At 33.3% G+C, this 27,224-nt stretch overlaps 1 protein-coding gene across 1 annotated transcript in view; it reads left to right on the top strand.

The window, feature by feature from the left end:
• NEGR1 (neuronal growth regulator 1) overlaps window positions 1–27,224 on the top strand; it is a 773,362-nt gene that overhangs the window by 576,041 nt on the left and 170,097 nt on the right. Inside the window, exon 5 of the mRNA XM_006919323.1 lies at window positions 20,666–20,786. Coding sequence (XP_006919385.1) covers window positions 20,666–20,786 — 121 coding nt within the window. The remainder of the gene's footprint in view (window positions 1–20,665; window positions 20,787–27,224) is intronic.

The raw sequence follows: 27,224 nt of genomic DNA, 5'->3' as shown, positions 1-27,224 counted from the left end.
GATTATTATTATTCCTTCTATATTTACTTTCTCTTTTGACAAGGCCAACAATATTCTTTCTTTCTCAAACTTATAATTATACATTTTTAAACAAAATATTTAGTTATTTCTGGGTTTACTATAACACTGTCATTCTAAGAAGTTCTATTCAGAAAATACTTAAAAGATATAAAAATTTATCTATATTTGTATACTACAGATCATTATATATACATAAGATTATGAGCACTTTTAAGACTACAGATTATTTTTATCTTTGATTTAGTTTGTCTTTTAGTGTTTGTTTTATTTTGTTTTGTTTTTAACATCCTCTGCTTTTATACAATGTTATTTCTCCTAGAACAAGAACCCAAAAGTTTATTGGTAACAAGATACTGTACAAATAGAATGACTTAGACAATATGAAAGGTTTTTAAAGTGCATAGTAACAAAATAAGGGACACCATTATTTAAAAGCTCTCTCAATCCTGCAATCTCGTGCCTACTCATTACATAAATTAACACTTTGCAGAGGTGACTCAGACATTCATAACCCAAAGCAGCCTTTTCCTCTGGGTCAGAGAGCTTTCTACTGATCCCTTCATCTGATATTGATTCTTGGGTGTCTAAGGAACATCTCAAATTCATTATGTTCCCAAATTGAACTTAGAATTCCCAACAGCTGTCTATTATTAACCACTTCTATTATTCTCCACTGTCATGATCATCCACCCAACTGTGCTAACCAAAATCTCAGGAGTAATTTTTAACATCTCCATCTTCCTTTCCACTCACATCCAATCTGTAACCAACCTGATTCATTTTGACTCTTAAATATTTCTCTCACATCCTTTCTCATCTTCCATCTCTACCACTATAACTCTACTTCTGTACCTCGACTTTGACGGCTGCAATATAATCCTGTTTTCCTTAATCCTTGCTGGTAGTTTGTTTTGATTTTGTTTATTTTGATGGGATATTTGTTTTGTTTTTAGCTAGTAATAACTAATACATATCTCCCTTTCCTGATACCCTAATTAAGAGCAGTTGAAATTGCATATTCTTTTCTCCTATGTAGCAGTGTCTTTGTGTTTTTCATATACCATGTTCTCCTTAATATGTATTTGAATTGGCAGCTATGAGTTCAGCTATTTTGCTAAGAATTCCTCTTCTAACATTTAATTAGTTTGGATTCCTTTTTTTTTTTTTTTTTTCTGTTTTCATTCATCTATTGCTCCTTAATTATGACTGGAACAATTGCTTGAATCTCTCCATCTCTTCCTTAACTTCCTGAAAAACCCAATTCCTTATTTCTGCCCAGACCTTTTAAAAACTGCCTTTTTATTATTTGAATCTGCAGCAATATTACTGAATTATTTCTCTACCTCCATCCAAGAAGATGGAATATTCTTTTATTATAAGAGAGTAAGGGTCCTCATTCCTTTTTACTTATTAATAAATTCTAAGACTCTTCTATGAATAAAGCCATAATTTGGATCTGAGCAATCAAAAGCCAGTGCCTAAGCCTTTGGAATTAATAAGTCCAGAGCCAACTTGAGACAATAGTGAGGAATGACTCTGAAGAGCCTGTGGACAAGCCTCATGTTTCTAAGGCTAGTGCCTTCGGAGTTGACTGTTTCAGTCCTGCTATAAATTCAAAACGAAAAAGAAAAACAAAATTTGTGGCAGCTGAAACAGCAGTTTCTACCTATTTGGGAACTCAGAATCTCTGTAGTTAAAAAGATCTGGCCTTCATCCTTCAGACCTGGCTGAAAAATACAATGCAAGTATGTAAGATTTCTACCTCATCTACATTACGAGGCTACATGTGACAGCAGAGTTTAAAGTTAAACTGCAACAGTCTACACTTTAAAGTTAGCTTGGCTGGTGCCTGACAAGGCCTCTTGGTGCTGCCCGTTTGCCAGGGTTGGCCTGGTTTATTATTCTAGCATTTTGCTGAGGCCACCCAGTGGGCTCAACTGCTCTTTTCTTAAGGTCAGGCCTGGCCCACCTACTTGGTCAGACTACTCCTTCTAAAAGTGACTCTGTTTCTATTAAATAGTTTGTTCACCTGTATTATAAAAGTCATTCTCTCAGGACAAAGATCCACAAGCTAGTGTGAAAATCTCATAAGGCCCACACCTAAGACCTAAAGCTGCATTCTTGGTCAGAGTAGTTCAAAGACAGCTTCACAATGATGAAAATTACTCGTAGAGTATCTGTAACTCCGAGTCTAAAACAACCTGGTTCCTCCAAAAAGCTCTATCTCTGAATGCTTATTTTGTGCCTTAAATCCCTCTTAAGGTATTTTGTCTCAGTGCACCAGATTGTGTAACATTCATGAGAAGTGAATTTATCTTTTAGTCACAGAACAACTAGAAAACCACAGGCCTCCCCACATGGGCTGCCTGCTTCTGTAAAACTCTTGCATGGAGTCACTGAGCAGAATGTTTATGTCCTGGTAAGAGCTCGCTACTTAAGAGTAAAGAGAGAGATGGGGTCAATCTGTAAATGACCATTCCTCCCCACTTGCAAATATCAATTGTTCTTCTTTGGGTGAGAGTGAACAAGTAGGTAGAGAGAAGCCAAATATATTAAATTAAAATCTCTCCTCTACCCTTGAATTTCATGAGAATGAACATTTCTCTGCAGCTGCCACATTCAGTTAAAATCCTTTCCCCCCAGGACTTTCCATTCCTATTGAAACTTTCATAGTTCGGCCCTTGATGCTGAACTAAACTGAGCCAATTTTCACACCTTTAGACTCAAACTCCTCCTATCCACCCTACTCTCACAATTTAATTATACAAAATTCTACTTTGCACCACGGAAAAATGCCAACAGTACAAGTAATGGGCCTTTGAAATCACTCAGGGAAAGTTAAGAAGTGTAAACATTAGAATGTGACTGCCAAGGGACTGTAATATATAATTACTGAAGGAAAGACAAAGAATTCCTGATGACAAGAGCTCCAGGTATAGAAAAAGTACAGACTGTTTAGCTATGAAAGTAGTAAGATTGGGCATGTTGAATCAAATGCATGGATGACAAAGAAATGGGTAGAAAAACAGTAAACAGTTGTATTTATTCTAGTATTGTATATTAAATTACCAGGAACAACATACAATTTGGCAAAAACTCAATTTCAAAGTAATTTAAGATTTTAGAATTAAATCTTATTAGAAATACTTTAAAAGACTTATTCAGTTATGTTTATTTCTTAAAAAAATATTAATTAATTCATGAATTTAAATATTCAGAGAATCTTGCCATGAAAACACTTACTGGATTGATAAGAAATTTTGCCTATCACTTTATTATTTTTTCCTCACCCTTAGACACAGCCTATTAAACAAAAAATAATTTTGAAGAAGCTTTCCCATAAGTCAACAGACTATATAATCAAAAAATTATAAATCACTTATTCATTCACTCATATCATAAAGAGTTATTATGTGCAATGCATAGGTCTAGCTGCTAAGGCCATAACAGCGATTGACCAGCAGTAAATATCCAATAAATGCTTGTTATTTACAGAAAAAAAAAATGATAACTATGGAATAAACCTTACTTTAGAGATTACAATGTACTAAAGGAGATAATAACATTATTAGGAATAGTGATGTTATAATAATAATGTGGTATACTAATATATAGCTATATGTATTTCCTACATATAGTTAAATACGATAATTTGTATAAAATAATAAAATGTTATATATATGGCTTTATTACTAATAATACTGCTATCATAGAAATTCAACAGTCAATTAATATCATATATAAATAGCATACAAGTCTATAATTATTGTTTTCATAAGAGTAATGTAAAAGGTTAAGTAGAGACTCAAGTCCATAGTAAACAACGGAATGGTATATAAGATTATTATATTTATATCCTGAGTGGTCAACTAATGTCAAGTTAGTGGTTTAAAAATTAAATAAATATAAACAAACATAAACATATGAATGAATATATAATACATATATGCATACATAATTATATATGTCCATATACACATACCACATTTATCAATGGATAGATGATACTGGAGAATTTGAGGAAGATGAATGTTAACCACCTACATTGCTCTGCCAAATAAACAAATATTCACTTTGAATCAGGGTAGCAGTAGTATTTGTGTGAAAGCACCTCACATTTTCAAGTGTTCATTATATGTCAGGTCTTCCTTGTATTCCTTCTTTATATACAGCCTCAGTGAATTGCCACAAGTCTTTGAGGTAGGGAGTATCATCTCTGTATTACAGAGGCAGGAATTAGTTTTTAAGATGTTACCATATTAGCCTATCATCCTCCAACTAGTAACTGGTTATAAACTAAGATCCTAATAGAATTCTTAATGCAGAGTTCTTAACTGCTACACTGTATAGATGTTTATATTTAAGAAGTTTTCAGATAAAAACTTCCTTGCTAATTCTTGTATGATCTTTGTCTTTCATAGCCTAGCCTTCCATGTTGACTGAAGGTAAATATTACCCAGGTAAAGAATAAGATTATCTGGAATCTAAAAATACAGACCTCATCTGACAAAGTTACGGTTTCATTAACATTCAAGTTCTGGTTATTTTTATTTCTCTCTAAGTGAATGTGAATTTTTATAAGGAAATTTTATTACCATTCTAATAATCGGTTAACATGTATTGATTGCCCACTTGATGCAGAGCCATGAACTAAATTTCAAGGAGGGAAAATGAATCTGGAGCTTTTTGTATTTTTTTAAGATGAACAATTTGGCAAAAAATTAATATCTAAGACTTGTGGAAATGCATTATGCCAAAAAGGAAGAGAAATTCTTGTTGATAGAAGCCAACTATTCTTATTGTTTATAAAATGTGAAAATATTTTTTTCAATCACATACATCTGTGTTTGAAATGTAAATAAGCTGGCTTCTCAGCAAACTACTCAGCAATTAACTATCCTAGCAGAAAGCTTCTAATCATTTGATATTGGGCTCCCTGTTGAAATGTCTTAACAAGCCTATATAATATTTTAAATAATTAAGAAAAAACAATAATACTTTAATGTTTTGAAATGAGCTTGTCTAGTAATGAAATAGGCTAAGAAAACTAAAATATAAATTAAATGAAAATTGGCAAAAAGCAAAAAAGAAGATACTGCTTTTTTGACATTTACCATTAATTGACACAAATATTTGTTTAATTAAGCAACGTGGATAATCGCCAAGTTAAAACTGAAAATTACCAAAACTGAATGCTGGTATAAAAGTTAATAAATTCAGTTCATAATCATTATGCACATGCTAGTTATAATAATTTACTGTCCATACTAAATCTTTATAAGCATTGTAATTAAATATAAAATGCATATTAGAATTATAATGAGTAATTAGGGCAACATAACTAATATGCATGAAAGTCCCAAAGCTCATTAAAATGTTAAAAGACAAAACCTGTTCTACCTAGTGTTTTTGCATATTTTCAAAAGCTAAATGAATACCAATGGAGTCTGTGCATTGTTTTACCATTTTTGGTTTTTATGAATTATGCATTTAAAATACCCTGCAAACATTTAGTTTGGTTACCAGCTAAAAGTTTATTTCCGTTTTGGAAGAAACAAAGTTAAAACATACACACGCATCCACACACATCGAAACAGTCTATTTTGATGCTTTTACTAGGCCACCTCATAGAATTACTTCGGTAAGAACATAAAACCATAATATGCCATTATTCCATGAGGCACACAGTGGAACACATTGGAAAGAGCCTGAGAATAATAGACACAATGGGGAGCATTATCTCAATCAGTCTTTACGTATTTTACACTATAATCATACTCGCCTCCTACTATAAATTTCCATTTAAAAAAATAGTGAACTCAAATTTAGACAAAAATCCTAAACTGAGCATTTAGCCCAAATAACAGAAGCAGGATGTATTGCTGCTAACGTCGTTCTGGGATTGTCCGTCCTGTGTCTCTAATAAACATACACATAAGCTGCTTCTGATACACCGTTCAACTTTCTAGTTTTTAATTGTATCTTGCCATTCATACACAAAGTGAATAAATTATCTGGACTCAAATATGTTTTACTCTCAACTAATAACAAAGATTTATAGTCAAAATAAATATTTCCTTAACAAGCACGTTCATTTATTTGATCAAAATACAGCCCTGTGTCTAGAATGTATAACTTTTTTAGAGAAAATTTTAGCTTTAGATTAAACAATAGGTGAAATGTGCTCAAGAATTCTGTTATTTCCACATTTTTACTCAGTAAAATTTTATTTAAATATTCTTTAAGAAACATACATTATTAAGAAGTAGCATTGATATCAATATTTGGCCATACAATATAAATGTATTTAAGTATCACAAATAGATTATATGAACATAATAAACCCATCATTATTGAATCTAACTGATTGAAATCTAACTGTATTAAGTTGAAACAGCCCGGAGGGTAAATTATAGAAATATCATAGAATTATAGTATTTTATATAGATTATTCATTTATTCAACCAACATTTTTAAAGTGTCTACTATGTTTCTCATACTGGACTACTCCCTAGAGAAACACAAAAAATTGTGATATTAGTGGCCAGTTTCTAAGTCCACTAGAGACCTGAGCTTCTCTAAGGCAAAAACCATTCTAATCTATCCTTGATCAATGGCAATGAGTAACTAAATAAGAGAACATACAATAACTCAGAATAAATCCTGAGTCAGTAGATGACCTATGAACATGGAATATCTCCCAGTTTTCAAATACATCTCATTTGTGGTGGATGCAGAAGTGGGGAGTCTTCCTATAATGGGCCACTATCAGCTTTTCCTGGGTGCTCTAATAATGCCTTTGTCACATGCTAGCTTTCCACAGTACTTAGTTTGCATAACACTTGCTATCCTTTTGGTTTCCATAGCCTCTCTGTTCTCTATGCTATATCTTCAGGCAGATATTCTTCACATTAGATTACTCTGAAATTCATAATTCATTTCAGATACTCCATTCAGATACTCCATTTCCTTAGCAGAAAGTAAAACAAACTTTGTTTTTCAAGGTAGACCCATAGAACTCTCTTTGGCTTTGGTATGGAAGAGACTTTAGGCCTGAATAATATTGGAAAATTCTACCTACAAGTAATGGTCTTAATAATTCGTTGGCAATACTAACTTCCATTCCACTCCAAATGTAGATGGTATAATATTCCCAGCTTCATTGATAACAGACTTGACCATGCAACTGCTTTGACTAATGAGCATTACATATTTGACAGAGAGTAGACACATGAGTGATAAATATATCTTGACTCTCATAAGTCACTAAGTTGTGGTGGTTATTTGTTACACAGTATTACTGTGGCAATAGTTGACTAAAACATGGCATAAACCCAAAGGTTATCTGAGATTGTTTTCTAAGTCACAATGTATTGGTGGAAATATAGACAAACACTGCTTGAATTTTTTCTAGACTTTTGCTGCCCAGATATCTAGTATTTTAATGCCAAGTTATATACTGTTACATTTGACATTGTATAATATATGAAAATAAAATAACGTTAACTATTCAGTTTTAGATGCTTTGTTCCAAATGATATCTAATTACTCTAAGGAATATATTAAATTTAATTAAATGTAAAAATAAATATGTATAATATACATTATATATAATGTGGAATAAATATATAAAACATATTTATTATTCATTATATATTGATAATATAGATACATATGGATATATACATACATATATATTATCTATGTATAAAGGGATAAAAAACATAAGATATTATATAGTAAAACATCAAAAACATGAAGGGCATATATTTGCAGACATTGCATTATTCATTTCACACACACACATACAGGTATTCCTGTATGGAATACCTTCCAATGAGGTAAAAGAGACTTTCATCAAATAAAGAAGTAAATGTATACTCTGTCAGATAGAGATCTTTGGTATGGAAAACAATAAGGAAGGTTAAGAAAGAAAGGGTTGTATAAAGGGAATAGGATTGTTATTTTATATAGAGGGTCAGGGAAGTCTATTTCAGTAAGGTGGAATTGAAGCAAGACATAAATATATCTGAGGAGTGAGTATTTCAGACTGAGGAATTACCAAGTATAAAGAATCTGAAGTAGAAACATTCTTATTATATGTTCCATAAATATCTGGTAGTCCACTGTGACCAGAGTTGATTGGGCAAGAGAGAGAATGTGATCAGAGAAAGAGCAGGGAAGTCAGATCATTTAGGGGTTCCTGGACCACTGTAATGAATTTGACTTGCATTCTGAATGAAAAGGGAAGTTAGAGCATGGCTGTGTGTTGTAGCAAGGATGGAGGATTTGATTCGTTTTAACAGAAATGGTATGGCTGCTATATTGAGAATGGCCTGTAGAGGGAGCAAAGGCAGTACCAGTGGGGACCAGTTAGGACACTTGCAATACTCCAAGCAAGAGAAAATATTGGCTTGCACCAACATGATAGTTATGGGATGGCAAGGAGTGATAAGGTGCATTTTAAAGGCAGAACCTACAAAATTATAGTCTCTTGAGACTTGAAAATGTTTTGTAATGACATTTATAAACTGGTAATAGCAACTGTTCATTAAATGCACAGATAAACTTTGCAGGATGAACACAGCAAATAGAGAAGAATCTCAATGATTTTGACTTAAAGGGCACTAAATAAGATTGAGATTACAATGAGAGTATCATATAATGTGGAATCGTGTGTGTGTGTGTGTGTATGTGTGTGTGTGTGTGTGTGTGTATGTATTTCTGGGCAGAAAAGGAAAGAGCCCAAACATTTTCTTCATTTGCTGCTGTTGCTGATGGGATTTATTTGTCAGTCAGACTTTTCCTTTCTTGACATACCCTTTAGTTGTCAAATTACTTTGGCTGTTAGGCAGAGTTTTCTCATACCATGTTTTATTTAAGAATTTTAGGAAGGATGACATTTTTTTCCTTGTAAAACATTCTTAGTCCTAAATAAATCCATACTCTCGTTTCTGAAATTAGTTTTTCTTAACCACCTTTCCTCTATGTCTTTTGATTTCTTTAAGATATACTATGTAGGTAAAATGTCTCTCCTACTTTATGTTTCTTATTCTTTTGCTTAGTTACTACATACTGTGCTTGCTCAAATTTAGCTTTCTCCATAAATAGAAGTGTTCAAAACTGGATTTTTTTCAAATGCAAAGAAAAATTACCTCTGACTTCTACATCTAGTATCATTTTCTGCTATGTTGTTTTTCTCCTCATTCAGTCTATAGATAAAGCATATCTGTTTCACAGTCATGACCTGTGTTGCTTTACTCTTTATACCATATGTAACTGTTATAACATTACAACTTCCATGATGCAGGTGTCAGGACCCAGATGATTGCCACCTCAAAATAAATGGAGAGGTAGAAGTGGTTCTGCTTAATTTTCATTTTCTTACTAGGGAATTTGTGCATATAGTTTTGGAAAATGTCATTCATTTAACACATTTCCTATAGCCTTGCTAGACTTTCTAACATCCTCCTTCAAGCTTGGAGGGTGGTGAGCAGAAAGAAAAGAGTAGTTTACCACTGTATTTCTATAATATAAATTTTATTTTTTCTTTAATTTTACTTTTTTTTCTAGCTGCATGAAGGCTTTCTTCTCTCCAAGACTGTGTTTGGAATGTTATTCTTTAGAATATATTAGCAATATGAATTATTCATTTTTCAGAATTAAATAAATTTAATAACTGAATTTTAATCAACTTTTTAAATATGCTATTTTAAGATTATTGAAGGCCACAGAAACAAGAAGAAATGATAAACCATTCATTCAACTAGGAAATCGGATCCAGCGATTATTCTGCATAGGGCAGAAGTCAAGGCTCCCTGGTGCCTTCAAATTTACCAGTAGGTCCTTGGAGAAGTTGGCCCTGAGGCCAGAAGGAAACATGGATCTGGTGAGAAATTAGCCTAAGGAAAGATTCCACCAGTGTTATCCCCATCTATTACCAAGTACATCTTCATTGCTATCATTTTTTGCATTGATTGTAAAAATATTGAATTTATATATGTCTAATTTATTCACATTCTGAGAGATCAACATTATTTTTTTAAATGTGCCATAACTTAAAACATAACAATAAACAGAACAGAAGCTTAAACAACATATCTTGACTAGTTAATACAACTAGAAAATTTTTCCATGAGAAAAAAAAAATTCCCGACGACATTTTTGTTTTACAGATAATCTAAAGAAAGCATTTGAACAACTTGAATCTTTATTTTGGGAAGATTCACTGAAAAATAACTTTTTTATATCAGGGAATTTATAATAGCTGTATTATGAAAAAAATACATTCAAATGTTTAAGGATTTAGAAGGTTTGTACTGATGGGCAACTTTTGTTATAAGATTGTTTGTGTTGAGAATAGAGATGCCTTTGGAGAATCCCAACTACACAATTCTTGCAGAGGTGTCCAGTGTATCCAAATCAATCACATACAGCTATAATTTCAGCATGACTGACAACAGAGAAGAGATCAAATCATGAGTAAAGTCTAAAGAAAGAAAGTTTGGTGAAAAGCTAGGAAAACAGTGAACCATTTAATTCCTATTGATAAAACTGGTGGCCCAATAAATTTCAGACATTTTACAGTGGATGCATCACTGGACTGAATATTGCTGACTATAAGGGGACAGTTAATTTCAAGCTGCAATTTCGGTAGTGCTGACCCTTGCCAAAAGCATATGAATGAATTCTGCCTAAGCACCAACAAATTCCTCATTACATAATTCTTTCTCTCCATACTGTTCTTTTATCTACCTCTTCATGAGTTAGAGATAACACAACCATCCATCCTTCAACAGCTTCTAGCAGATAGACACTTACAAGCAACGCAATATCAGATCCATTCACATCAAAACATAAATAACTAATGAAACCTTAAGTATTCTTAACCCTTTTGAAAGGGTTAGTTACTATACTAGCATTAAATCATGAATTTAGGAAAAGAATCCCTCATGTTGTAGTTTTTTAAAAAGCACGGATTTTTCTTTGAGGGTTTAGGGGACAAGTGCAAGGGCTTTCACCAATCAGATTTAATATGCAGTTATATATCTTAGCTCCAAAATGTTTTACAAAATATTTTTCTTTTTACATACCTGTGCATATAGAAGATAATCAGAGATCACAGCTTAATATATGGTCTGTCATACTGGATACTGAATGTTTAATAAAACCATTAAAGTCAAGTTGACATGTGAAATTCCACTTATCATTATCTTTCCTGTGAGAGAGAAAATGATCTCATCATATGCTTAACTGAATCAATACATTGATCTTCTATATACCCTAACTCATAATGCACATCCACAATTGAAGGAGATCTTTGTATTCCATATGCTTTTGATGTTCTATCACATTGTTAAAGCCAGCCTTCTTACTTCTTGGTCAGTAAGAAATAAGACAAGGTCTATCACAAATGTCTTCCAAGAAAATTTTCTTGGGTAACTATACTGAAAAAGCAGAATTTGTATGAAATTCAGGGGGAGCATAAAAGTGATATGCTAGTCTAGCTTTTAATAAAATTAATGACATGCTTGCAGTACCCAGACAATTCATTTTAAAATCTTATGATTCCATGCTTTCAAAGGTATCGTAGTTCTGATACCCTACTCCCTTGTAATAATTCCTGTTTTATAATAGCTAATGTTTATTTCTAACTCAGTGAAAAACACTGGGGTAAGCACTTTCCATGAACTGTTTTATGTTCCCTATATAGCAATTCTGTGAAGTAGGCATTATTTATTTTACAGGTGAAAAAACTAAGGTTTAGAAGGGTTAAGTAAATTCAGTGAATGTTAGAACTACTTTTGTTTGACTGCAAAGCGAAGCCTTTTTATTACACTATTTTGCCACTGTGTAAATGTTTAAGGTCTTGGGGAGGCTGGAGGTACATTACAACCTGGATTATTTTCATCCCCTGTGAAAGCAGACCAGAGGTGTAATTCAATATGAAAATCTTTTATGTCATGAAGATTAAAATTCAACTTATTTCGATAGTTTGCTTTTTAAAAAATCTGACTAGAAAAAAATCTGTTTTAAAAATGTTCTCTTACAATATCATGGAGTTCTTAACTTTCTTTAAGACTAAATTAGGCCATAATGCAAGGATGGATTTGCTTCATAGAAAGGGTTTATTGACCTTATTTATGATCCATTTCTGTGAGATCTATGACAACCTTTGAAAGATTGTCAAATTTGTCAATTATCATCAATCTCATCCTATGTGATGTGTTCTCTAGTAGGTACTGGAAACCTTAATTTTTTTTTTTCAAAATCTGTACATTTGACCACAGGTGCCTTAGTGTAGCTTACAAGTTCTAGAAGCCAGACTAAGGTCAACATGCTTATTTACCACAATATTTTCCTATGTAGCTTCTGTAGGATTACTTTCATCTTGATTTATTTCTCTTTACTATTTCTTACTTTTCTTTTTTGTTGTTATTATTTAACATGGCACTTTAGTCACTGTCCATGTCCATCATTTTGAGAGGGCCAGATGGTGGTCAAATTTTTTTGCCTTCGGAACTCTAAAATTTTATTTTAACTACCTCAGTTCTCTAAGGCTGTTGAAGTAATCCTTGGACTCACTCATTCTTTTTTTTTTTTTTTTATGATAAGACTTTGTACAACAAACAAAGCTCCCATGAGGGATGGCAAGAGAGGAAGAAACTCTTTGTGCCTATTATCATGTAACTAAGAGAACTTGAATCTTGATTAGACTTGTTGAGTGCCAAGTGCTAAGGTTCTGTTGCTTGCACCTGCAGAGCCTGGAGTTTTGGATGAAGAATCTTTAATTATGTTCATCCTGAAATGACTGGCTAAACAATGAAAGGAAATAATCCCACTGAGTAAATGAAAAGGGAAGTCTCCTCTTTTACCAACATCTAATCACACAGGTGTTAAATATCCCTTCTTGACCCTTTCACTGCTGGCTTTTCCCAACATCTGTTTTTTTTCCTGTTCCCACATCTGTTTAATAACATTCTTCTGGTTTGATTTTTTTCATTGTGCAATTGCTTCAGCTCACAGCCATATGCAATTTCACATAAGGAGCAGTATGCCTAAATTTTAGTAGTGTACATAAATCATCCTATTCCAAAGGATGATATTGTATTTATGAATTTGAGGAGTCCAGGTAATCACCTTCTTTGCTACTTGGGTGTAACTAAAAGGATTGTCATGAGCAGAACAAAAAACTATCTCCATGGAAAGAAAAACATTTCTGGAAACAAACACATGTAGATACGCACATTTACACTCCCAGTTCTTGTAAAAATAGCTTATATTGCTGGGCCAGGGCCAAAATTCATAGAGCAATGGAGTATGATGTAAAAGAAATAGGCTATGGGAGCAATAATTCAGGTTGTACTATTTGTCTTTTCTACGAAGGGCCCAATTCAATTTCTTAAAACATGGAACATTAGAGTAGAAAATGAGTGCTTTGTACAACTTTGCCAAACATGCTTATAATTCACTATTATTGCTCCAGTTAGAGAATTAATTAGTCATAATTGTTGTGTGGTACATATTGCACGCAAATAAGTAATCATATCTTTATGATGCAAAGAATTGAGGACTTCTTTTCATGTAAAATTCATAAGTACATTATAGCTCATGAGCCTGTTGGGCCAGTGATGATTACTGACCTGAAAGATCATGGAGCACATAGCATAGTATGTGGAATGGATCTTAGACATCTACTGGTCCAATTGTCCAGTGTACCTGACTATGTCCCCCAAAATATAGATCTACAGGAACTCAAATACAAAAACTTCTACAATTCCGTGGTCTCATAAATTTGAACAAAGCTTCATACGATAAGAAATCCATAAGGAATATGTGGGCATCACAGTCTCTGAGATGTTGTGTAGAAAAGAAACTTGCTGAGTATAATAAAACTTCTGAACCCACAGAACTCTTTTATTTATGCAAAGCAATTCAGTTCAGAATGGCATAAACCTGGAAATTTCACTAGAAATGTCTTGTCACTGCTAGTCAATTAAAATGAGTTGACTCAGGTCCAATATGACCAATGATGTATTTAAATTTTCTCTCAATTTCTACCTTTTCTATGGATTGGCCAATGACTTTTTCATCATCCTAAAGATTACTGCAATAACATTCTAGCTGGCTGTTCTGCCTATTTCCTCACCTTTCTGCAGACCATGTTCCACACAGCAGCTAAAGAATCTTTGTAAACTGTTAATCAAACAATGTTGCTCTTCTACTACAAATCTCCAAAATCTCATCTCCTTAGAATACAATTCAAAGACTTTTACCATGGACAACCAGACACCATAGAATCTGAGCCTCAGCTACCCCCAACCCCCAATCTTCTCTTCTAGATTTTTCCTCTCTCTTATCTACTTAAGCCAAGATGACCATATTGTTCTTCCTTAATCCTGTTAAACATGTTTCCACCTTGAGCATGCTCCCAACTCAGGGCTTTTGACTTTTCTGTTTCCTCTTATTTTGATAATTTCCTACAGATAACCAATTATGTGACTCCTTTTCTTACATTATTAAATTCTCTGTTCATTTTTGCCTTATCAATAAAGAGTTTTCTTTTACCCTACTCATTTTCTATCTCAGTTCATATTAATCTCTTACTATTTATTTAAATTTTTTAAAAAAATTTATTTACTGTTTGTACATGCACATGCTCACACACACACACATACACACACACACACAAACAAACACACACACAACTCAATAATATTAACTCTTTAAGGCCAGGAATGTAATTTTTTTCATTAATGTGGTCCTTGATAAAAATATTTGTTGAATTAATGAAGGAATTAAGAATAAATAAATGGATTAATCCTCTTCCTCTTGAACAGTCATTTTCAAAAGAGGCAGAATAATATAAGGGTTCATTCATGTTCCTCAGACAAATCAATAAAGACTTCAAGTTTAGAATTTTAGCTTCAAAATGAAATCTACATAAGACTTCCCTTTCTCTATTAATTACTCACAGCTCATAACTTTTTAATTCTGTAACGCAAAAAAGTACTCTTAGGACTTTTTATTATGCTCAATTTTAATTCTTGATTTGTTTTTCATCTATGCTTCCATATGATATTTTAGATAGCTTTCCATTTTAAGTGTCCATCATAGCAGCCTATGAACCTTTGGACAACAGGATCATGTCCCTTTCATTGTGTGGTGAAGTACCTAACTCTGAGCCACATGCACACTGTACTACATAAAAGCCTTTTAATAACAAATTAGATTTTTATTTCAGTACATTATGCCTAGTTTTTCAGGTAGTATTCTGGATTTCATGGTTTTGATTGTTATGAGTTGTGGCCTCCTTGACAAATAGAGTAATTAAACTAACCAGGTTATCAATAGAAACTTGTGATGGATCTCCTGTTGCATATGGTTATTTCATCTTCAATAATAGTTGGATATCATAAAAGATTATGATATCTCTTAGTGTGACAAGGAGATAAAAACCTGGGAGAACAAGAGGAAAAATATAATCTTATCTATACCTAAAACAGTGTCATAATAATTGACAAATAAATGAGTTTTTATTTGGACATGTCTTTTTTATATTTTATTTTATTTTATAGGGGAAGGTGAATCTTTGCTTAACAAAGAAAGTTGACATTTATTAAATAACTCTTTATATGGTATGAATGTATGTATGTGAATATATATGTAGCATATATTCATATATATACATATATAAAGTATGTGTATGTATTTTATCTCATAACATTTTCTTATTGAAACTTTTTTGGTAAACATTTTTCATTATTTTTAATTATTATTAGCAAGCACTTTTATTAATAAAAATATTTCTTTGAACTTTTTTCAGAACTATAAGTGGAACCTTTACTATTAAAAATAAATATAAGACAGATATATAGAGGTGGTATAATTTCAAAGTGAAGTATCACCATTAACAGAAACTAGTGAATTTGCAAGTGTATTTTTAAAAGGAAAGGCAATGTTCTATTGTGTTTACAGTTTTTATATTCATCATATATTAAAAACCATTAAACTCTGTACTTTTTATTGCTTTCTAAAGAAATCTAAAATATATCCAAAGTATACATTTGCTCAAGTCATTTGTCTGAATGAATTCATATTTCCATCTTTAAGGTTCCTACTGCACTAAACTTTTTCCAATAGTGTTATTTAAAATATGAACTATGTTAAAAAGATTGATAGAAAAGAAATTATTTATGAAGAGACATGCATATAAAAATTCTAGAAGGTAACATAGGAGAAAACCTAGATGACCTTGATATTGGTGATAACTTTTTAGATACATCAAAAGGCATGATCCATGGAAGAAATAATTGATAAGCTGGGCTTCATTAAAATGAGAAATTTGGCTCTGCGTAACACACTATCAAGAGAATGAAAAACAAGCCACAAACTGGGAGAAAATATTTCCAAAAGGTACATCTGATAAAGAACTGTTATCCAAAATATACAAGGAACTCTTAAAACCCAACAATAAGAACATAAACAACCCAGTTAAAAAGTAGACAAAAGACCTTAACAGATATCTTGCCAAAGAAGATACATGGATGGCAAATAAGCATATAAGATGGTGCTTCACATCATATATCATCAGTGAAATGCCATTAAAATAATGAGATACCATTCTATACCTATTAGAATGACTAAAATCTGGAATCCTGACAACTTCAAATGATGACAAGAATGTGGAACAACAGGAACTCATATATATGGATGGTGAGAATGCATAATTGTACAACCACTTAGGAAGACAGTTTGTCAGTTTCTTACAAAACTAAACATACTCTTAGCATATAATCCAGCAATTGCATTTCTTGGTACTTATCCAAAGGACTTGAAAACATGTCTACATGAAAACCTTCACACAGATGTTTAGGCAGCTTTATTTATAATTGTCAATACTTGGAAGCAACCAAAAAGTTATTTAGTAGAGGAATGGATAAATAAACTGATGTACATCCAAACAATGAAATATTATTAAGTGCTAAAACAAAATGAGCTATCAAGCCACAAAAAGACATGGAGGAACCTTAAATGCTTATTACTAAGTGAAAGAAGTTAATCTAAAAGGCTATATAATTTTACCTATATAACATCCTGGAAAAGGCAAAACTACGAGACAGTAAAAAGATCAATGGTTGCCAGTAGTGGTGGAGTGGGTGGTAGACGCATGGCTAGGTTGAGTACAGAGGAATTGTAGGGCAATGAAAATATTTTGTATGATATTATAATGAAGGATACTTGTCTTTATGCTTTTGTTCAAACTCAAAAAGAATGTACAACACCAAGAGTAAACCTTAATGTAAACTATGGACCTTAGGTTATAATAATGTGTCAATGTAAGTTTATCGGTCTTAACAAATGTACCACTCTGGTAGGGGATGTGGATAATGGAGAGGCTATGCATGTGTTAGGGCACAGAATATGTGGGAAATCTCTGTATTTCTGCTCAGTTTTGCGTGAACTTAAAACTGCTATTAAAAATTTTATTTAAAAAATTTCAACTCCAAATATGTCCCTCAGAACTCTTCTACTTAACTCCCAGTTAAGTCAAATGAAATCATCCTGGATTCCTGTCTTTATTTTACATCTGTCAAGATTGGCTCCAACTTTACAACAGACTCCAAAGTCAATCACTTTCCGCTACATCCAGTGCTACCACTCTAGTCAGAGCTGCCAATATCACTTGCCTGACGTACTGCAATAGCTTTCTACTAGTCCTCGCTTTCATCCTGGCTTCATTATGGTCTTTTCTCAACATGATAGCCAGTGATACCTTTAAAACAAAAGTCAGATTATATCCCTCCTCTGTAGGGGTTCACCATTTCACTGAGAGTAAAAGCTAAGTCTTCAAAATTACCCTCAAGGTCCTACCTGATTTTCTTCATTTGGCCCCATGTATAACTCAAGGTTTGCCAGAGAAATGGAACCAATAATAATATGTGTGTGTGTGTATGTGTGTGTGTGTGTATCTGTATACAGTTGACTATTGACCAATGTTGGGGTTAGGTGTGCTGACCTCCAACATAGTTGAAAATCCACATGCAACTTTTCACTTTCTAAAAACTTAACTACTAATAGCCTACTATTGACCAAAAGCCTTAGTGATGATGTAAACAGTCGATGAACACATATTTTGTATGTTATATGTATTATATGCTGTATTCTTATAGTAAAGTAAGCTAGAGAAAAGAAAACATTATTAAGAAAATAATAAGGAAGAGGAAATAAATTTACAGTCCTGACTGTATTCATTGATGTCGTATGTTTACAACATCCATTTACAAGATAAATCCACTGTCTGTCAGTACCTACATCAATATTATCTTACATGACACACAACATTGTAGATGTTTTACGCATTATTAACACTAGATATCAAAAATGAAAAGATAAAGTGAAAAAGAAATTCATATTTATTTACAGGTATAATGATTTGTGCCTTAATACTGAAGAAGCAGCAGTAGGATTACTTTATGGTAGCCTAGTGTTATCGATATAATTGCTTCACATAGCTAGGACATCTCTAAAAATTTTCCAATATATTTATTGAAAAAATATCGGCATATAAGTGGATCCACACAATTCAAACCTATGCTCATCAAGGGTCAACTGTATATACACAAACATATATATAAACACACACACACATATATATACATATATATATATGTGTGTGTGTGTATATATATATATATATACACACACACACATATATATATATACACACACATACATATTATATATGTACATATATATATAGGTAGATATTATATAGATATATATATACACACACATACATATTATATATGTACATATAGATATAGGCATAGATTAGATATAGATATAGTTATGGATAAAGAGATTATGTTATGAGGAATTGACTCATGTAACTATGCAGACTGAGAAGTCCCTCGATCTACTGTCTGTAAGCTGGAGACCAGGAAAGCCAGTGGTATAGTTCAGTCCCACTCTGAAGGCCTGAGAACCAGAGGAGCCAATGGTATAATTCTCATTCCTAGGGAAGAGGAAGACTGATGTCTTAGCTCTAGCAGTCAGGCAGCAAAGGGGTAAATTCTCCTTCTGCCTTTTGTTCTATTCAGGCCCTCAATGGGTTATATGATGGGCACTCACTTTGTAGAAGGCAATGTGCCTTCTACAAAGTTCACTGATTCAAATGCTAATGTTTTATGGATACACCAATAAATAATGTTTAGCAAATATCTGGATGTTATGTGACCCAGTCAAGTTGACACAAAATTAAATATCATACTCCATCTCCTGCTAGTCTCTCACTTTCTCTCTGCTTCAGCTACACTGATCATCTTGATGGTTCTCAAACAAATCAGGCTTGCTTCAGTTTTAGGTCTTTATGGAAGCTGTTCCCTCTTCCTAGAAGACTTTCTCCAGATAGCCACATAGCAAACTCACTCATTTATATTTTTTTGCTTATATCTCACCTTCTCAATAAGTCCTAATCGAATTACATAAAATTGAAATCCATTCTTTGTTCTGATTTCTTTTACCTTGCTTTAAATCATATTTCTTATCATTTTCTAACATTTTATTTAAATTACTTATTTATGATATTTACCACTTACAGTCTGTTTTCCCACCCCCTACCCCATCTAGAATATAAGCTTTATCGTGTCAAGGAGTTTAACTGCTTTGTGCATTGAGAAATACCTGACATGTATTGACGGCTCAATAATTATTTGATAAATAAAGGAATGGCTGTTCTACAAAGAAGTTTTTTAAACATTTTGTGCCAGGAATTGTGCTCTGATCTTTAAATATGCAAACTGAATCAGATATTTGCCCTGCCTCAGACAGCTAACAAGAAAGCCTGGGATACTCATAAATAATTACAATACAAGATAAAAAGTGTTTGGTATGAGAGATTTAGAAAACTATTCAGAGAAGAGAAAGCTTTTTTTAGCCAGAGCAACAGGGAAGAGTTTAGAGATGGAGTCACCTAAATTAACTCTTGAATCTGTGGAAATGAGGAAGAATAGCATTCCAGGTAGAAGAAACCACAATTTAAAACATGACTAAAGAGCTATAGCATGGGGAGTATACAAGAAAAAAACAAACAATATTGAAAGAGCTTAGACTTTGAGTTAACATGCCTGACTTCAAATCCAAATTCTACAACTAAGCAGCTGTGTGACCTTAGACGAATTACTTAACCTCTCTGAGCTTTGGTTTTCACATTTATAAAATTGAGGTAATACCATCTAGCATAGAGTATTGCTATGAAGATATCATGAACATAAAGCACCTAGCCCAGTGCCTCCCAATGATCACTCAATAAATGAGAGCTATTATTGGAGTATAGCTTGACTGGAGGACAAATGAAGTATTTCCCTTACCAATGCCATTTTTTCCTATAGGAAGCAAGACCAAAATGTATTGCATTTACTCTACACTCCCTGGGAACATTCATCTATTGTCCAACTTGAAAAATGAAGCTAAAAGTGACTAGTCTAGTATTAGAAGCATAAAACACTGAAAATGTGATGCATTGGCCTATCAGGTATAAGATTGCTTTGAATATAGAAAGAATAGGAATATATGGATGTGTGTGTTATATTTCTGCTGAAGATTATTTTTACTTACACCAGTTTTTTTGTTTATTTTTCAGTTGCTCCTACTATTCAGGAAATTAAATCTGGCACCGTGGCCCCTGGGCGCAGTGGATTGATAAGATGTGAAGGTGCAGGTGTGCCGCCTCCAGCCTTTGAATGGTACAAAGGAGAAAAGAAGTAAGGACTTTGTGATTGTTACTGTTTCAAGCACTTTGAGCTAATGTGTTTGTGTTTCAGATACTTACTTTAAGCAATTTCTTTAACTGGCTTGAATGATTCTCAACAGTCTTCTCGCAGGCAGGCAGACCATAGGGGCCCATGTGGGAAGGGAGAGTAGCTAATAGCATCCAGAAGAAATGTCCACTTTGGTTTATACCATCTCAGAAATGCCTGCAAAGCTCTCATAGCTGATGTCTTTTATTCCTTCCCCTCCCCTCTAAACTAGCACACCATTGTTCTTGCTGGCAACCATGTTTAATAACCAAGTAAACCCACTCTTCAAGGACTTGCACAGCCTCCACGAGAGCACTCCAAAAGCAATCGGAGCTGCTATGTCTGCCTGGCTTCCTTGGTAAACCTCAACCCTTTCACCTGTCTCACTCTCCTGCAAAATATTCTAACTTTTTTTTTTTCCAGAGGGCACTGTATTTCAGATAGTCTGTTACTAAAGGGGCTGTAGAGGAGATAAAATCCATGGTTAAAGGACTAAGCAATGTGTTTTTAAGGCTATACTAACTTCAGCTCTGTATGAGTGTGCCCTTGAGAAGCCTCAGAAAGCCTTGGCAAGAGCTATTGAATGAGAGAAGTCAGGACTCTGCTACTTCCTCTTCATTTTCACTTCGTGGGCTCATTCAAACCTCTTTAGCTGGTCTTATCAGTTATCAAAGGAGAATGGGACTCCAGTGGATTAACTGGAAAGCATAATGCAGAGGGAGGGATATTTTCTATTCTATATATATATATTCTCTCTATATATATTCTATATATAAAAAAATATATATTTTTTTTGCTTCAAAATTAGGGAAGGAGATATTCAAGAAAATGTTAGGTTGAATCATATGAAATGGCCATTTTTCAGTCAAAAATGCTAATTATTGGCAATTTCATACTATTCAACATATACATATGGGGTTTACTTCTGTCATGGCTCATATTTAATTACAGCTAAATGTCTTAACAGAAAACTAGTGAAATTACATAAGAACTGGTGATGTGGATATAACATAAGTAGGTACTTTGTTTCTAAAACTGTAATCAAAAGAGGATTTGTGGAAAATATTTTTCTTCTTCAATATCAGCCTTAACAAGCATATCCCTAAAACTATCTCATTTGTTCCAAAGAACTGACTATGGTTTTACCTAAAATTTTTTGTAGCTATTTTATATGCAACCTCTTCTATAGTTTGGGATATCCAATTTTTAATTCTTTCTACTAATTAATGTTTTTACTAATGCTAAATCTACCTCCTTGTGGCTTCATGGAAGCCCCCATATTTTTATGTATTTAGAATAAGATAAATCTCTCCAGGGTCACCCTTGTCACACTGTGTAAGATTGTATATCCACCAATATAACCTTTCTCAGATTCTGATTATTCAAGTTGAGATGTTTTTCAGTTTGTGATTATCTTTATAGACAATTATCGGGAAGAGTGGGTCTCAACCCTTTGAAAGTTATTGTCACCGTTGAGGCCAGTTGGAGTTAGGTGTCACCTCAATGGCAGCGGGGAAGGGGAGGGATAACGATGGCAAGAAGTGTAGTTAGCATTTTTCCTTGGTTCACTTTCATTGATGCAATGAAGAATCGCAGGTCAGTGAGATTTAGAAAAGATTTATTAAAAGTATATTTTAGAAAGACAAAGAATGTCCCAAGGAGGCACGTGGTTTCAGTAAAGAGCTATAACAGAGTGCTATAACTATAATAATGAAAAAAGGCAAAAGGCCCCAGAAGTGGGAATGTCTGCATTATATTTAGGCCGTGGTGAGTGGTTCCAAAGGCATTCCTAGATAATTGGTAAGTGAGGTCATTTTGATTGACACTTGGCTGCTATATAACTCTCTGCTTAGTGCATGTGAGCATATCCAGAATTCTACTACCATTGGAGTGTTCTTTGGGCAGTCTCTAGGTTGGGCTCTTATTTCTTTGTTCCCCCGTCACTCATGTCTGACTACCTAACATTATGAAACCCTTTACTTAAATGCAGTCTTATTTGGTAGCCCAAAAAGTAATATCTATGAAAGTAACAGTTCTCTGGTAGATATGGGGTAAAGAGAGCCTCAGTTCTACCTGTTCAGAATCCACCCTTCCATAAGACATCCTTGAAACCCCCATCCCCCAATTCCCGGTTCTCTACCAAGGAAAAGAGTTTACATGATGACTTAAACTATTTTATGTATCTTTTAAAGTCACTTTTGAGTCTGTGTCATTCCCTTCTTAAAAGCTAACAAACAATTATTCCCAGTAGTACAAGTGAGAACTCATTCATTAAAGTACATTTTACTTTTAATATTTTGTGAGACAATGTCCTAATTTTTTTTTCCTCTAACTCTCTTTTTCTTTCCTAAATGCAGCAACCATTGTCAATAAAGGCTACAATAATACTTAGTCCACTTTCTTGGCATATAGCAGATACAGCAAAAGTCCAATTGGTCTCATAGTCTTAACTTAAGTGATTTTTTCTCTACTGAAGGGATAGACTATAGCTTTTATTGGATGTTCAAAGGAGTTTGAAACCACTCCTAAAAAAGGTTGATTGATTCTCCCCAATCAATGCCTCTACCCCAACACACTTACACACCTAGAGAAAATCTAGGAGATGTAAAAGTCGAATGTCCTTGTAGAAGAGAAACATAATTTTATTTCAGAGAAAGGTATACTTTTATCATTTGTTAGGATTATGTTTGGGGAACTATTCAAATTATCATACACCACTGGAATATATAAATTTTTCTCAAAATTATAGTAAAACAACGTTGAGTATATGCAGGGAATAAGAGAGAGATGGATTCTCGTTGTTGAGTTATTGTTACACTCAGTAAGTAGATCTACCATGCTAGTTTCAGGGCCCAGGCCATTCAAATATTTACCTCATCAAAATGAAAAATTAACAAAAGCACCTGCTATTTGATGAGTAGTGTTCTAAATTGTTAAATAAACATTAACACAGTTTATTTTCATAATTAACCTCTAAGATTGATGCAGGACTAAGCGAATCCCCCTGAGTGGGGACTCAAGTCCTACACCTGCCAAAAGATGGTCCTTGATTCCACACAGGAAAGAATTCAAGAGCAAACCAGAGTTAAAGATAGAGGAACGTTTATTATAGAAAGAATAACGTTCCACAGACCTAGACATAGTCTCATCTCTAAGTCAGAGAATGAGACTCTAAGTGTTTGAGAAATTGGATTTATATCTGTTTCTTAGTTTCTATGAAAAATTACTGATTATAGGAAGTAAATAATGGAATGAATGGTTGGAGTTATTTTTAACTTGTGCAAGATACAGCTTAAAGTCATTGTTTTCCTGTTTTCCTTTCATGATATAAGTATACAGTGTTAAAGGTATGGGTAAATAGTTGTTAGTAATCTCAGTAGGAATCTTCTTTTATTCTTTAGGTTCCTTGTGGTCTGGCTGATCAGCCAGGTTCCAAGTCTAATAGCATGTAGCAGGCTCTGAATTCCACTTGATTTAGTCAATCTCTGTAGTTCTCATGCCTCTTTCCTGTATTAAAATAAATACTATCATTTTTCTCACCATGCTTGGGAAAAACCAAAACACAGAGTATTTTCAAGTAATTTGCACAAGTCCATGCAGTTCGTGTCAGAGCTTAGATTTGAATGCAAGAAGTCTTGCAAATCTTCATGCAGAGTCCATGGATTTCCCCCCATACAATGGTAAATCCATCGTATTAGGTCATGGCCCCTCAGAATCTATCAAAAAATATTTGAAATGTCAATGTTAAATGCCAAGGGTAAAGGCATTGCAGGTCAATTATGAATTAGCAAATGAAAGACCACACATAAAAAAACATAATTTCATAATTTATTTAGTCAAGGACACAAAAATAGTGGAATCAAGAGACACACGGAGAAGAAATAGAAAAAGTATGTTTCCAAGTTGTTTTCTTGACCTCAAGGTGTCCAACCAGAGCATGAAGCTGTCAGAGACCCTGTCAAAGTAGAGCATTTTTTGCAAGATCTAGAGTTTTATTGCCTAGAGATCCTTTGTACTTGGGGCATACAAAAATATTTAAAAGTAATTTACAGGCTTTCTTCACTTCTACTTAAAGGAATGTTTATAAAAATTCATTTCTTTTAAATCAAGATCTTCAAAGCCCAATCTTCATTACAATAAATTCTAAACAAATACATGAAAAATAAATTAAAAAACAGGGACGGTACCCAAACATCCCTAGTCTTATCTCTACATACAGTTCTTCTGCCTCCTGTAAAATCTATCGCTATGTACTAATAATGATCCACTTGAAACCTCTAAGAAAAAGTCTTGTAAAATTAAGCACAATTTAAGAAAAGAAGAAAGCAAATACTTAGCGAAGGAAAATCACTTTCTAGGCCCTCTAATATTTTTATGTCATTTATTCCTCAAACCTCTATGAGGTATGATTTATTATCCTCAATTTACTTGTGACAAAATTGAGACACAAGAGACTTAACATAACCTGTCCAAGAGCAACTTTAAGTTGCCATCAGGATACATTTCAGATTTGTCAACCTCTTAGCCCATGGTTTTTCCCTGGTATACATTGCCATTATTAGTTATCTATTGCTAAGTTACGAATTAACCCAAAACTTGACAGCTTTAAAGAGTAAGCATTTATTATCTCAAACAGTTTTTTGAGTTAGGAATCCAGGGCCAGCTTAGCTGAATGGTTATGGCACAGACTCTCTCATCAGGCTAGAGTAAGGATGTCCTTGGTGCTGGTCATCTGAAGGCTTGATGAGGACTGTAGGATCTTCTTCCAAGATAGCCCACTCACATGCTTGGCAAATCTGTGCTGGTTAATAACAGAAGTCGTCAGTTAATCACTATGTGGACCTCCTCACAGGACTGTTTGACTCTCTCTATGACATGGCACTTGACTTTTCTCAGAACTAATGATAAGATAAAGCAAGGTAGAATCTTCCATATCTTTTCTGAACAAATCTCAGATGTCATGCTCTGTCATTTCTGCAATACCATATTAGTCACACAGAGTGACCCTGTTCAATGTGCATGAGAGGAAACACAGGGATGTGAATATTGAGGTGAGAATCATCAGACACCATCTTCAAAGATGGTTGCTACATGGTCTCCCTCATGGATGACGTAATTATTTTTACTGGGAATATTAGCTACTTGACTTTTAGCTTATTGCATTGTTTAGATAAGTATCATGAGAATGACCAAAATTATATATTTATTATTAAAATATTACCCCTTGGTATAAAATGGTCATTTTTTAATAGTATAGTCTCAACATACCTGTCAGGGACAGTATGATTAATTTTACTCCATATACATTTAAATATTGGAAAATTTAGAGTTGTGAGTTAAACTACAGAGAAAACCACAAATTTAAACTTTTTTTTAATAATAAAGAAGATTGATAAGAAGAAATATACTCCTTAAATGCATTAAAAGGACATTTTTGGAAGAGCAAAGTACTATTAATCAAATCATGTCTTTGATGAAGTGAAATTAAGTTAATCTATGGCTTGAGAACAGTATGTTCATTTACAATTAAGGCTAAAAACATCAATTAGATTTTAATGGACTAAGGTATTGCAAAAAACATGAGATTTGTATCACTTTGTGAAGCTGTCATTACCACCTTTTTTTAGATCAGAATTTTGCTATTTGCTTGCTTGGTTGAATTCCCTCCTCCTTTTTTTTTTTTTTTTTTTAGAGTTCCTCAAATCCTAGCATGAGGCCTAGAAAGACATGCCTACTGATTTCTCATGATTTCTCAAGACATTTAACTGCTCCAGGCTTTTTTAATAATATTTTATTTGTTTGGCCTGTTTCCAGGCAAATGACCAATAACAGCAATGTTTTTTGGAATTCTTTAATTGCAACAAAATTTTTTTCTTCATCCTTCATCATAATTTAAGATAGGAATACAAAAGTTACAAATGAGGTAAATACAAATTACCTCCATGAATGAAAAGTATATTGTAAAACATTAAAAATTATCAATATATCAGTTAAAAAACAAATGTGTACCTAAAATATGGAATGTTTTGTATTTGATGATAAGAACCTATAATATTTTGACTTTTTAAGCAGTAAATTTCACATTTAATCTATGCACTTTAAGTCATTCTTTACAAGAAATATGATGTCAGCACATCTCTCATTTTAGAATCCTGTTAATTATTCAGTCTATACCACTGCTTTAGAGGAAATGTGATGAGCATTACCATTTTGCTTTATTGTAAAGGATTAGTAATCTTTGTGCATGAAACTTATATGCACATATATGTACAAAACATACACAGATACCATTGAGTAGATAGGAAAATGTCTAAAATCAACCACATAGAGTATGCTAAGTTCACTTTGCATGGAGGTATGATGACCTTTTACAGTCAGGCTAGGTTTTCACTTTAGGAAATG

The sequence above is a fragment of the Pteropus alecto genome, unplaced genomic scaffold (assembly GCF_000325575.1).
Source record: "Pteropus alecto unplaced genomic scaffold, ASM32557v1 scaffold25, whole genome shotgun sequence".
Lineage (NCBI taxonomy): Eukaryota > Metazoa > Chordata > Mammalia > Chiroptera > Pteropodidae > Pteropus > Pteropus alecto.
Note: the sequence above shows the minus strand (reverse complement) of the source record. Positions and strands in the feature narration are given on the sequence as shown.